This window comes from Elephas maximus, chromosome 1 (assembly GCF_024166365.1).
Source record: "Elephas maximus indicus isolate mEleMax1 chromosome 1, mEleMax1 primary haplotype, whole genome shotgun sequence".
Taxonomy (NCBI): domain Eukaryota; kingdom Metazoa; phylum Chordata; class Mammalia; order Proboscidea; family Elephantidae; genus Elephas; species Elephas maximus.
In genome coordinates, this window is record NC_064819.1 from 14,609,313 (window position 1) to 14,622,186 (window position 12,874).

The 12,874-nt window shown below is 44.6% G+C and overlaps 1 protein-coding gene across 6 annotated transcripts in view; it reads right to left on the reverse strand.

Annotated features, from left to right (window-relative positions):
- MYLK (myosin light chain kinase) overlaps positions 1-12,874 on the reverse strand; it is a 337,690-nt gene that overhangs the window by 137,553 nt on the left and 187,263 nt on the right. For all 6 annotated transcript variants that reach the window (XM_049878336.1, XM_049878326.1, XM_049878354.1 and 3 more), the window contains 6 exons: positions 12,462-12,510; positions 11,296-11,455; positions 10,180-10,345; positions 8,248-8,266; positions 6,291-6,826; positions 5,526-5,732 (listed from right to left, as the gene is read on the reverse strand). In XM_049878336.1, the coding sequence (XP_049734293.1) occupies positions 5,526-5,732; positions 6,291-6,826; positions 8,248-8,266; positions 10,180-10,345; positions 11,296-11,455; positions 12,462-12,510 (1,137 nt within the window). The remainder of the gene's footprint in view (positions 1-5,525; positions 5,733-6,290; positions 6,827-8,247; positions 8,267-10,179; positions 10,346-11,295; positions 11,456-12,461; positions 12,511-12,874) is intronic.

The following is a 12,874-nucleotide window of genomic DNA, read 5'->3' on the forward strand; positions in this document are numbered from 1 at the left end:
ACACACATGTGCAGGGATGTGTGTATGCCCAGGAAAAGCCTGAGAAGACCCTAATCTCTAATCTCTGACTGATCCTGAGGCTCTGTAGAAGCAGGAAGTAAACGCTAAGGTAGAGTTGTAAACTGCCTACTGGCGCATTGAAGACGTGCCCGAACACACATATAGAACCTTTTGCAAAGGCTGGGAGACTTACTGGGTCAACTCATTTAAGGAAATATCTATCTATTCATTAAGTGGCCACTAAGTAAACTGAGCATAGACTTCAGTGGCCACATATGGCAAATGATAGACTTTACAGAATTAGTCCAGAAAAGTCACTAAATAAACAAAGAAACAACATCTACCATCACCAATAACAAACAACAGCAATAAAAACATAAAATGAAAAAACCCCGGGGAGGAGAGAAATCTGATTTCCAGAGTTGCCACATTATATTATCTAAAATGTACAGTTTTCAACAAAAGAATTACAAAACATGCAAAGAAACACAGATATATGACCCATATGTAGGAAAAAAGCAGTCAATAGAAACTGTTCCTGAGGAACTCAGAGATTGCGCTTATTAGACAAAGACTTTAAATCAGTTATTATAAGTATCATCTAAAAATTAAAGAAGACAATGTCTTAAGAATTAAAGTATGAGAATGATGTTTCATTAAATAAAGAACATCAATAAAGAGATAGAAGTTATATAAAAGAACCGAATTCTGGAATTGAAAAGTACAATAACTAAAATGCAAAATTCATTAGAAGGGATTAACAGTCATGAGAAAGAATCAGTTGAACTGAAGGTAGGCCAACTGCCATTATCTAGTCTGAGGAAGAGAAAGAAGGAAAAATGAACAGTGCCTCAGAGACATGTGGGACACCATTAGGTGTATCAATACATGTAAAAGGTGAATCCCAGAAGGAGAGGAAAAGAGAAAGCAGCTGTCTTAGTCATCTAGTGCTGCCATAACAGAAATACCACAAGTGGATGGCTTTAACAAAAAGAAATTTATTTTCTCACAGTCTAGTAGGTTATAAGGCCAAATTCAGGGCGTCGGCTCCAGGGGAAGGCTTTCTCTCTCGTTCTCTCTCAATCAGCTCTCCAGGAAAGTCCTTGTCCTCAATCTTCCCTTGGTCAAGGAGCTTCTCAGGTGCAGGGACCCTGTTTACCAAGCACGTGCTCTGCTCCTGGTGCTGCTTTCTTGGTGGTATGAGGTCCCCAACTCTCTGCTTGCTTCCCTTTCCTTTTATCTCTTGAGAGATAAAAAGTGGAGCAGGCCGCACCCCAGGGAAACTCCCTTTACCTCGGATCAGGGAGGTGACCTCAGTAAGGGTGCTATTACAATTCCACCCTAACCCTCTCAACATAAAATTACAATCACAAAATGGAGGACAACCACACAATATTGGCCTAACCAAGTTGATACACATATTTTTGGGGGGACATAATTCAATCCATGACATTCTACCCTTTGGCCCCCCAAAAATCACACCCTTGCAATGCAAAACCTATTCACCCCATCATATCATAGTAAAAGTCTTAATTCCAAGTCCAAAATCAAAAAATTCCTCTTCATCTGTGAAATCTAAAAGACAAGTTACCTGCTTCCAAGGGTACAATGGCAGAACAGGCATAAGCTAGACATTCCCATTACAAATGGGAGAAATTGAAGGGAAAGAAGGAATAATAGGCAAGAAGCAAGTCAGCAGAACACATTACATTAGCCCTCAAAGCTTTGAAAATAATCCTCTGTTCTCTGAGACAATTTACACAATGGCCCTGCCCTCCAGACACTAGGTATTGGCTACACTCTCCAGATTCTGAGTGGAGGCCCCTCAGCCCTGGGCTTCACCTCCGCCCTTCCAGTCCCACTGGGATAGCAACTCTGCTCTCTTCGCTTTAAGAGCACGATTCTCCTAGTCCACCTGAGTAGCAACTCCATCCTTAGAATTATCAGAGGCTGTGGCTACACCCTTTGAAACCCCTGAGGGGTCATGGCCATACCTTTTGAGACTGAGGCAGCTGGGCTTCTTGCGTTGTCTCTTCAGCTTGTTTCCTGGTTTCTTGACCTCTTGGCTCTTTGGGCCTCACGCCTGCATCTGCCCTGCTGCAGCAAGTGTTCCAAAGCTCTGTAGCTCCACCAATAAGTGCCCAGAGGCACCCCACTCTGCCAGGAAGCCTCCTGCGCACAGGCACTCAGCTCTCTCACTCTGTGGGTTGGCTCCAGTGTTATCTCGCGCTGGTTTCCTGGTTCTGCTCCTGCTGGTTCTCTGCTGTTGCCACTTCTCTGCGACTGCAGGTTCTCTGCTGTGCTGGTCCTCTGCTGCTTTTGCAACTCTATCCATTCACAGTTTCAAAACTGCTTCCACATTTTAGGTAACTGATAGAGCAGCACGCCACTCACTCGGTATCAAATTCTTAGCCATCTAGCGCTGCCACAACGGAAATACTACAAGTGGAAGGCTTTAACAAAGAGAAATTTATTTTCTCACAGTCTAGTAGGTTATAAGGCCAAATTCAGGGCGTCGGCTCCAGGGGAAGGCTTTCTCTCTCGATCAGCTCTCCAGGAACATCCTTGTCCTCAATATTCCCCTGGTCAAGGAGCTTCTCAGGCGCAGGAACCCTGTTTCCCAAGCACGTGCTCTGCTCCTGGTGTTGCTTTCTTGATGGTATGAGGTCCCCAACCTCCTCCTTGCTTCCCTTTCCTCTTATCTCTTAAGAGACAAAAGGTGGTTCAGGCCACACCCTAGGGAAACTCCCTTTGCCTTGGATCAGGGAGGTGACCTCAGTAAGGGTGGTGTTACAATCCTCTCAACATAAAATTACATTCACAAAATGGAGCACAACCACACAATATTGGGAATCATGGCCTAACCAAGTTGATACACATATTTTTGGGGGGACATAAGTCAATCCATGACAGTGGCATAAAAAATTTGAAGAAATAACACCTGAAACTTCCTATAGTTGATAAAAATAATTAATCTACACATTCAAGAAGCTCAGTGAACTCCAAGTAAAACAAACTCAAACAGATCCACACCTAGATATGTCATAGTCAAATTTTCAAAAGTCAAAGAGAGAATCTCCAAAGCAACAAGGGAGAAGCAACTCATCACGTACAAGAGATTCTCCAATAAGACTTATAGGTGACATTTCATCATAAGCCATGGAGTACAAAGGCAATGGGATGACATATTAAAAGCACTGAATGAAAAAGACTGTCAACCAAGAAGTCTATTTCCAGCAAATCTATCCTTCCAAAATGAAGGAAACATTAAGATATTCAAGATAAAAATGGACACAATTTCTTGCTAGCAGACCTGCTCTTCAAAAAATGTCAAAGGGAGTCTTTCAGGCCAAAATGACAGAACACTAGACATTAACTTGAATCCACAGGATAATGTAAATATAATGTGAATGTAAAATGGCACAGTCACTTTGGAAAACATTTTGGCAGGTCTTCAAAAAATTAAACATGGAGTTACCATAGAACCCAGCAATTCCACTCCTAGATATCTACCTAAGACAGCCGAAAATATACCTCCACACAAAAACTTGTACACGAATGTTCACAGCAACATTATTCACAAATAATTTGAAATAGTGGAAACAATCCAAATGTCCATCAACTGATGGATGAACAAAATATGGCATACGATAATATTATTCAGCCATAAAAGGGAATGAAGTACTGATACAACATGGATGAACCTTGAAAACATTATGCTAAGTAAAAGAAGCCAAACACAAAAGGTCACATATTGTATGATTCCATTTATATGAAATGTCCAGAATAGGCAAATCCTTAGAGACAGAAAGTAGATTAGTGGTTGCCAGGGGTTTGAGTGGGGAGGATGTGCGATGGTGGGATAGGAAGTGACTGTAATGGAAGTGGAGTTTCTTTTTGGGGTGATGGAAATGTAAAATTACATAGTGGTGATGGTTGCACAACTTTATGAATATACCAAAAACCACTGAAGTACACACTTTAAAAGGGTGATTTTTATATTATGTGAATTATATCTCAATAAAGCTGTTATAGTAAACAAAGGAAGATAGGGAGCCAACCTGAGATAAATTACCCCAAGATCTGAATAGGTTAAAGTGACTATTTTACAAGCAGGAAATAAAGGCAAAGGTAGAGTTGTAAATTCACAGATGAGGAAGCCTTAGGAGTAAACAGGCTCTCCGGGTACATCATTAACCTTTGGTAGACACGATACCACCTGTCTGTCTCTTGCCCAGACACACAGCCCTGGTCTGGATGATGAGGCTCGGGCTCTTAGACCTGTGAACCCTGACTACTTGCACTCATATTTGAAATTTCCTGATGTGCTTATAATTTTTTCAATTGTTTTAATCAGGATCTAATCAAGATCCTTACAGTGTGATTGTTGATGATATTTACATATCTTTTAATCTAAGTTTCCTTTTTCTTCTTTTGCTTGCAATTTATTTGTTGAAAAAATTTGGTGAATGTTATTTGTCTACAATTTGCTGGTTCTATTCCTGTGGTGTTGTTTAATACATTCCCCAATGGTATGACCTTACACCTATGTCTAAATGCTTTCAAAGAATATTAAAAATGTTTATGTTACATGAATAAATTAGGATAGACAACAGTACAATGCCAATTCTGTTAAAAAATAATAAGAATTTTCTGAGTCATATGATTGTATTTTGCCTAAATTCCCTCCAATAAACACACATTACTTCTATAAACAGAGTTATAAACATAAAATATAAAGGATCCCACATTGTTATGGGTTGATTTGTATCCCCCCAAAAGATATGTTCAAGCCCTAACCTCCAGTACCTGTGAATGTGATCTTATTTGGAAATCCTGTCTCTGCAGATGTAATTAGTTCACATGAGGTCATGCTGGAGTAGGGTGGACTCTAATCCAGTATGACTGATGTCCTTTTAAGAAGAAGAGATACAAGAACGGACACAGAGAGATGGCCATGTGACAAAGCAGGCACAAGCCAAGGAGTGCCTGGGGCTACCAGAAGCTAAAGAGACAAGGAAGGCTCCTTCAGAGGGAACATGGCCCTGCTGGCACCCTGAGTTTAGACTTCTAGTCTCTTGAACTGACTGTAAGACAACAAATTTCTGTTGTCTTAAGCCTCCTACTTTCTGGTAATTTGTTAGGCAGCCATGGGAAACTAACACACACTTCATTTCACGTTACTCTAAACTCTGTGTTTAGTGAACGTTTGGTTCTTTGTGGTTACAAAAGTCAGTCACAGCACTATGCTGACAGCTGAAGAACCTAAAAAAGGTAGCTCTCCGCTGGGCTGGGAGTGGGCCTGGGCATGTTTATTTTGAGGCGATCTCAATGTGAACTACGGATTAAGAAACACCAGCCAGGAGCTACATATTTGACCTTGGCATGCAGGTGGGTGTATGTTTTGTAGGCTTGTATCTCCGAAATGAGGGGTGGTCACAGCTGAAATGTCCGCTATGTGGGAAGCACCCCATGAATGATCCCCCGACAGAAGAACCCAGGGTGACCTGGAGGCATATACTCACTTTTCACCTGGAGGGCCCAGCTATAGGACACCTGGCCTCGGACATTGGAAGCTGTGCAGCTGTAGTTTCCACTGTCCCTCGTGCGGGCTTTCAGCAGGCACAGGTAATGGGATCCAGCAGCTTCATAAACCTCCACAATGCCTTCTCGTTGCCTCACAGGGACACCTTCCAGGAACCAGGTCACTTCAGGCTTTGGAACCCCTGAAACTACAGGGCCAGGTGAAGGACATGAGACCCCTGGTGAGCTCACTGTGCTTGTGGGCTGGGAGGGCCTGAAATGGTGAGGGGAGACTAGTCTAGTGTGCCCTCCTGCTTTCTTACCCCTCAACCCTCCACTCCAAAAGCGTGAACATCATAAGACACAGGCAGGGGCCTTGGGGAGGAGGAATACGAGAGCACTAAGTCAGGTCTTCGGGTCAGCCAAAGCTAGAAGAAGGGTGGAAAGAGAAGAGGAGCCTGTACTGCCCATTCTTGGAGGAGGGTGCTGGTGATGGTGGCAGAAATTAGAGCACAGGGCCGATGCTCGATTCAGCAATGAATAATGGGCCACTATCTGACGTTTCTCCAGAATAAGGGACATTACCAGGCTGAGTCCTTTCTGAGGGGAAGACCTCTGCATGGTAGTTTCGGTAGTTTCCTGGGGGGCCTAGTCCAAGGTGATGGGGGGGATGTTGGGGGCTCAGAACTATCCATTTGCTGAAGGAGGGGAGTGACCACCAATGGGCTACATTTTGGGGACCAGTGACCCTAGATAGCTCTACTCACCCTCACATCTGAACTTGACTGTTTCGTCCTCACTGACTTCCTGGCTTTGGGGCTTGCTCTCAAATTTGGGGACTGTTGAATCCCTCCAGCTCTCCATGGCGATTTTCCTGACAGCAACCTTGCTCACACCTTCTTGGCTTTGGAGGTCAAGCTGCCTTGCATGGAGGGTGGCTGGAGGAGGCGCGGCTGGCCTCTTCCTCTCTTCTCTGGAGGGACAGAGGGCCCCCGAGGCTGGTGCTTGCTGCTCAGGCTGTGCTTTTGCAGCCTGCAGGGTGATGGTGCTGGAAGTCTTCTGAAGGACGGGAGTCCTCAGGGCCTTTCTGGGTAAGTCCCTAATCGGCTCCAGCTTGGATTCCCTCAGGGGCTGAGGCTGGCTATCGGTGACACAGGTGGCTGAGGCATCTCTCTGGGCACTGGAGCAGTTCTTACTTCCAGCTGCAGTCTCCAGGCTATCCAGTTTTGGCCCCTTGGCGATTCCATTGGTCACCTCCCTCCTCATGTTTGTATTGGCAGCCTGTGTGCCTCTCACAAATGACCTGTTTGATGGTGGTGGTAGTGGAGGGGAGGGCAGTAGGAAGGAGAATAGAATGACTGCCTGGTTACTCACAAACATTACTTAGCACCACAGCAGATTCCAGGGATCACAAAAGCCCACAAATTAGAAGACAGTAAGAGCAGTTTTCCTTCTTTTGCAGTTTTCTCCATTTCCCAAGCCAGAAAACGGGCAGCCATTCTTGACACTTCCCTGTCCCTCCTCCCCCAATCCAGAGCCCTGTTTATCTACAGTTCTTAAATCCGCCTTTTCTCCTCACTTCCACTGGTGCCCCCCTACTTCAAACCACCCCACTGGTTTCCCCTTGCCTACTCTGCCCTTCTCTAATCCATTTTCCGCACAGTGACTACAGTCAATCTTTGAAAAGCATCAATTGAATTATGTCATTCCAGGCTTAGGGACTCTTCAGCAGCTTCTCCATTAAACTAAAAATAAAACTGAGCTTCTCAAGACACCTATAAGGACGGCCCTATGTGTGCCTGCTACGGGCTGCCTCTTGAACCTCATAAGACACTGTCTCTGTGGCACACCAGGCTGCAGCCACACAGGTGTTCTCACACGTGCCTACTTCTCATATCGGTGCTTTCACACTCACTATGGCCTCTTGAACGAGCCTTGGTGTTGCAATGGTTAAGCACTTGGTTGCTAACTGAAAGGTTGGCGGTTTAAACCCACCCAGTGGCTCTGTGGGAGAAGACCTGGTAATCTGCTCCCATAAAGATTACAGCCTAGGAAACCCTATGGGGCGGTTTACTCCGTCACATGCGGTCACTGTGAGTCAGAATCCACTGGAAGGCACACAACCATAACAACATTCCTTCTGGAACACTCCCCCTGAGTTTTTATCGCCTAGTTATGCTAATCTAAATGAGTGCTGCTCTGTTGTGCTTCCTCGTAGTTTTAGCATGATTTCTAGGTGCACACCCACACGACTCTGCTTAAAGGCCTCGACACTAGGCTGTCCGCTCACCCCGAACACCTAATGTCTAGCACTGAACCCCACACATGGGAAATGAAACTCCGGACGACTATCTGCTGAATGAGTGAATGAATGCATGCATTACGGCCTGAAATGTGTAAGGCACCCTTTTCAGAGCGGAGGGCCTTTTGGAATGATGGCTAGCTAGTGAAGATACTGAGTGGATACTGAGAAAGATGACACTGAGATGGCTAATCCTGTCTTTGAAACTCTCAGTACTGACATCATCCCCGATATGGAACCTGTATGGCGTATCACAATAGAACAAAACAAAACACCCGAAATAAGAGAGTGCCACCCAAACAGCCAATTCTTCCTCCCTACAGAGTGACTCAGAATTCAGGGCATTTCTCCACAATGACCCCTCTGCCCCTTGCAGGGCATTTCAGGATGGAAAACACAATCATCACAAAGGTTTGACGTACCTGTTGGTGTTGTCCAAACCTGGGCAAAAGGGGAAGAGTAGGAAGAGTGTTAGTGGGATATTTTATACACCAAGAAGGTAAAATGATAAAACAACGATCCCTTTCCTTGTGGTGGAGTTTTCCTTTCCTAGGCATTGCCCCATCACTGATGGTCTAACTCGGCTCCCCTGGTCCTGAATTTCTGTGGTTAGTCTGATAAACTCCTCCTGCCCTGGGCCACACTGTCAGAGCTTGCGGTGCTGGCCTTCCAGCTGGCTCTTTCCTAGTGGCCTCTCCTACCACACCCTGAGGGTATGGGACCTGTTCCTGACCACTAGCTTACAGAAGGGAACAAATTCAACCTAGGGGTGCTCAAAAATAAACATCCCTACTGAAAATTTCAAACCCATACATCTTTGAGTAGCATGTGTCCTGCAAAAACAGACCCCCAAAGTGATCAGTTTTGACAAATACCTGCTTTAAAAATGTACACAGAAAATGTAATTTCATTCAGTTCTTCAAAGAAAAACACATACAATATATATTTTTTCTGGCACACTCCGTAAAAAAATTTTGCCATGGAAAATTTCAAAATATATACTACCAGAGAGAAGGATGTAACAAATCACGAAAGGTATTATTACCCAGATGAAGGCAATATCAACATTTTGCCATCTTATCTATTCCTTTTCGTTTTTTTTTCCTCTTCTTTTTTTCCTTTTTGTTTTTATTAATTAATTTTTTTTCTGGAGTATTTTCAAGCAAATCCAAGACAATGTATCACTTTGTCATTAAGTACTTCTGAACTGTACAGTTTTTAATTCAATCCTAGGACAGTATGGAGTCCCTGAGTGATGTAAATGTTTAATGTGCTCAGTCGCTAACTGAAAGGTTGGGATTGAGTCTGCCCAGAGGTGCCTTGGGATTGAGTTGGAACTGACTTGACAGAAACTGGTTTAGTTTAGAAAATTTTTTTTTTTTGGCGGGGTGGAAGGGGGGTTTAGGACAAGTAAAGGGAGAGTGATGAACATACCGCTCTAGACACTTAATAGCAGGTCATCGTCCAGTAGTGGGTTGCGAGGTAAATTCTATGATCAGAACCAAGATTTTTTTTTTTACTGGCCTAGAGTACTTACTGTGTACTGTACTAAGTATTGTTTTATGAAACTTCTTTCAGTTAAGTATGTTTATATACATATGTATGTTCTGGGTTTCAATGTAAAATAAATCTCTTTCTGTGGGTTCTGTGAAATAGGCAAGACAAAAAAATGGTAAAGAGGGCAAGGAGGAATAGTTTCTGAAAAAGGAAGGACACCTGGGAGAGGAAAATCACAGAAGAGAATCTAAGAAAGGAGGACGAGGGAGTGAAGGTCACCTCCTTTCCCGATCCCCCAAATCCCACCTTAGTCAAGGTTTCTGCTCCAGTGAAGTGACGTCAACCCCCTTCCCCCATCCACATACTCCTGCTTCCCCAGGCTGGTCTTGGAGGAGTTGAGGGGAATGGAAAGGAGAAGACGTATCAAAGAGAAGGAAAATGGGGGCCCTGGGTAGAAACAGTTAAGTTGAGGAAACATCTGATTTGAAGGACAGAGTAGATGATGAGTTATGTTTTAAATAAGTCAGATTTGGGGCGATGTCAAGATATTAGCCATGTCCATTTTTCAGCCTGCAATTACAGACATATAAAAGGAGTCTGAGTGAGAAGAAAGGCTGGAAGTCACTGACATGGGGGTGGAGCGTAGGGATCAAGTGAAGGTGGCAGCCTGCTCATCCTCCTCTGTGGCTGTGTCCGTGCTGCCTGCCCCACACCCCTTTCTTCTGCTTAAAGACCTTGCCCTGGGGAACGCGTGGGTGCGTAAGTGTGCAATACGTACACAAACAGGTGCATAAGGAATAAGGGTTCAGATGCCAGAGAGGACTCATTCTGTCCTGCCCGTCCCCACCACGTGATACCTTGGATAGAAAGCTCAGCAGACATGGAGGCCTTCCCAGACCCATTCGCCACCATGCACGTGTACACTCCCACATCATCTTGGTTGACTTCCTGGATTTCCAGAACTTGCATCCCATTCTTCTCAGACATGGACACACGGGAACTTGGCTGCAGAGGAACGTTTCCCTGTGAATGGCAATAGGGTAGTCTGGTCACAGAGGCCTGCTTACGTTTTGGTGTTGTCGTTCCTTCTTCCCACCTTCCCTGGGTGGGGTAGACATCAATGCATGGGCAGCAGAGCCCTCTGCTCTGGGGCCCTGGCAACAAAGTCAGAGAGCAGTCTTTGGATCCAAGGAGGTTGACTTGAGGTGTATGTATGTGTGTGGTGTTCAGTCCAGCTTAGAGCATATGTCTGGAAATGAACTTTAAAGGAGCTCTAGTTTGAGGTGGGATATCCTATATTCCTCACTTCAATTTTCCTTTTATTCTTTTTTTAGGATTAGTCCAGGAGAATTAGGAAGTAGGTTAAAATGTGTCCCATCACCCCTTTTTAGGTAAGAGTTTTCATCTTTGAAAAACCTACTGTCCTTGGCCTTGACCTTGTTATGCAAGGCCCCTCACCCCACTTGCACTGCCCCTGCTTCCCTCTTCACCACCACCTCCTCCACTTTTATCTAAATGACTTATGAAGTGCTTCATGGAGCCTCCCAACAGTATTGTGAGTAAGTGGTATTATCTCCTCCTCACAGACAGGGAAACAGGGGTTCCAAGAAGTCAAATAATGACTTGCCTAATACCAAATGTTTTGTGAACCAGGGAGACATTTCTAGAAACCTAGTCCCGTAACTTCAAATTCTACTCTCGTAGAATTGCAAGGTCTATGTTGGCTCAGAAGTTTTATGCTATGTTGTGAGAGTGAGAATTATGGGAACACTGTGGTCTGAGTGACAGAGAGAGCGTACAAATGGGCAAGAACAAGCATTGCTATAAAACATGTAGAGAGCCCTCAAGAATCAGCTATAGTTGAAACAAAAGGAACTGACTGGAAAGACAGACTGCCACTAGTCCAAGGCTCTAGCCCTGAACTTTCATGGTCCCCCGGCCTGGGCCAAAGTCAGAGCAGATAGAAACCTCACCTTGAGCCAGGTGACCTGTGGTTGGGGCCGGCCAGTGATTTTGCAGGAGAATCGTCCCATTTGTCCTTCTTTGACCACCACTCGGCCCAGCTTGGTAGCAAACTTTGGTGGGCACTCTCCCCAGATGCTAGGACGGGTCTCCACTGCAGGGACTGTAAACCTGCCCCAGGAAAGAAATCAGCGTATAGAGAATCCAGCCCCAAACAAGGCAGCAGTTCAGATCCTCCTTTCTCCACACCCATGTAAGTTGGCATCAGAAACTCACAAAGTGTAGTCATCCTAATTTTATGGGAACACAGAATTCTACACATTAGAAACACATTTCTAATGTCCTGTCTGGAAAAATATGGGGCACCAAAATCTGTTTCTTCTACCTCCTGGTTATGCAGCTAGACTTCATTTACCAATTCCTCCCTTGCAGTTAGGTATACTTGAATTCTACTGAGCTCCGGTCAAAAGCTTGGGTTCTTGCCAAGAGAGAGAAGAGAAGTGATGTATGCCACTTCCAGGCCTGATCCATAGAAAAACCTCCTGTGAGATTCTCTACACTTTCTCTCTTGCTCACTCTGCTGGCTAGATGCAAAGGGTCCAGCAGAGGCTCCAAGGCCCTAGGAGACCATGGAGCCACAAAACGGAAGGATCCCAGGTCTCTGAAAGATAACGTGAAAGGACCTGCACCTGTTCAGGAATATCTGAATAGGATCTTGCTTGAGTAAGAAATAAACTTCCACTGTGTTACACCATTGCGATTTGGGGGCTTGCCTATTACAGCAGCTATTGTTACTTACCCTTGCTAATAAAGGTTTACTTTCCAGGAGAATGTCACATATTGATTGCCTCTTCTAAGTTTTCCTATTTTTGTCTTCTGACTATTGACTCAATTTTTACAGGTCACTGCAGATTATGGCTACATCCCCTACCTCGTCAGCATTCAGCAGCTGGGCCAGTCAAAGGGGTTACCCACAAAGTCTGCCTAGGTCAGGAGGCTCTGTGTGAATGACACATTATACCCCACTAGGATCCCACCCATTTGTTACTATGATCCCACCCATTTGTTACTATAACCTAAGATGCCCAAGAAGAGTTACTTCCTAGACCTATCCTAGTCAAGTCAGCAGGAAAAGCCATTTCAACCCTTACCCTAGCTTGAACATCCCAGAACTTACCCCAAGGTTTTGGAAACAACAGGCTGGCCATGCTTCTTCATAAACCCCCCTACAAGTAAGAAACACACAGAAAGAGGGTTGAAGAGTCAGGCCTGAGCCACCAACTTGGAGCAATGAAATTCAGGAAGATTCAACAATAGGGGTGGGGTGAGATAATGATGGTGACAGTTAAACCTGACAGAGGTTCTTGCCAGGCACGATGGTAGGTACTTCACATACATCACCACATTAATTTCTTATAATAATTTGATGAAGCTGGTAGTACATTATCCTTTTATCTTTTAAACAGATGAGAAAATGAGATTCAGAGAGGTTAAGTCACCCACCCAAGGTCACAAAGCCAGTAACAGTGGGAGAATCAGGACGGCACTCAATCACTTTCCTAAGCTGGTCCTATATCATGCTTGGCCTTC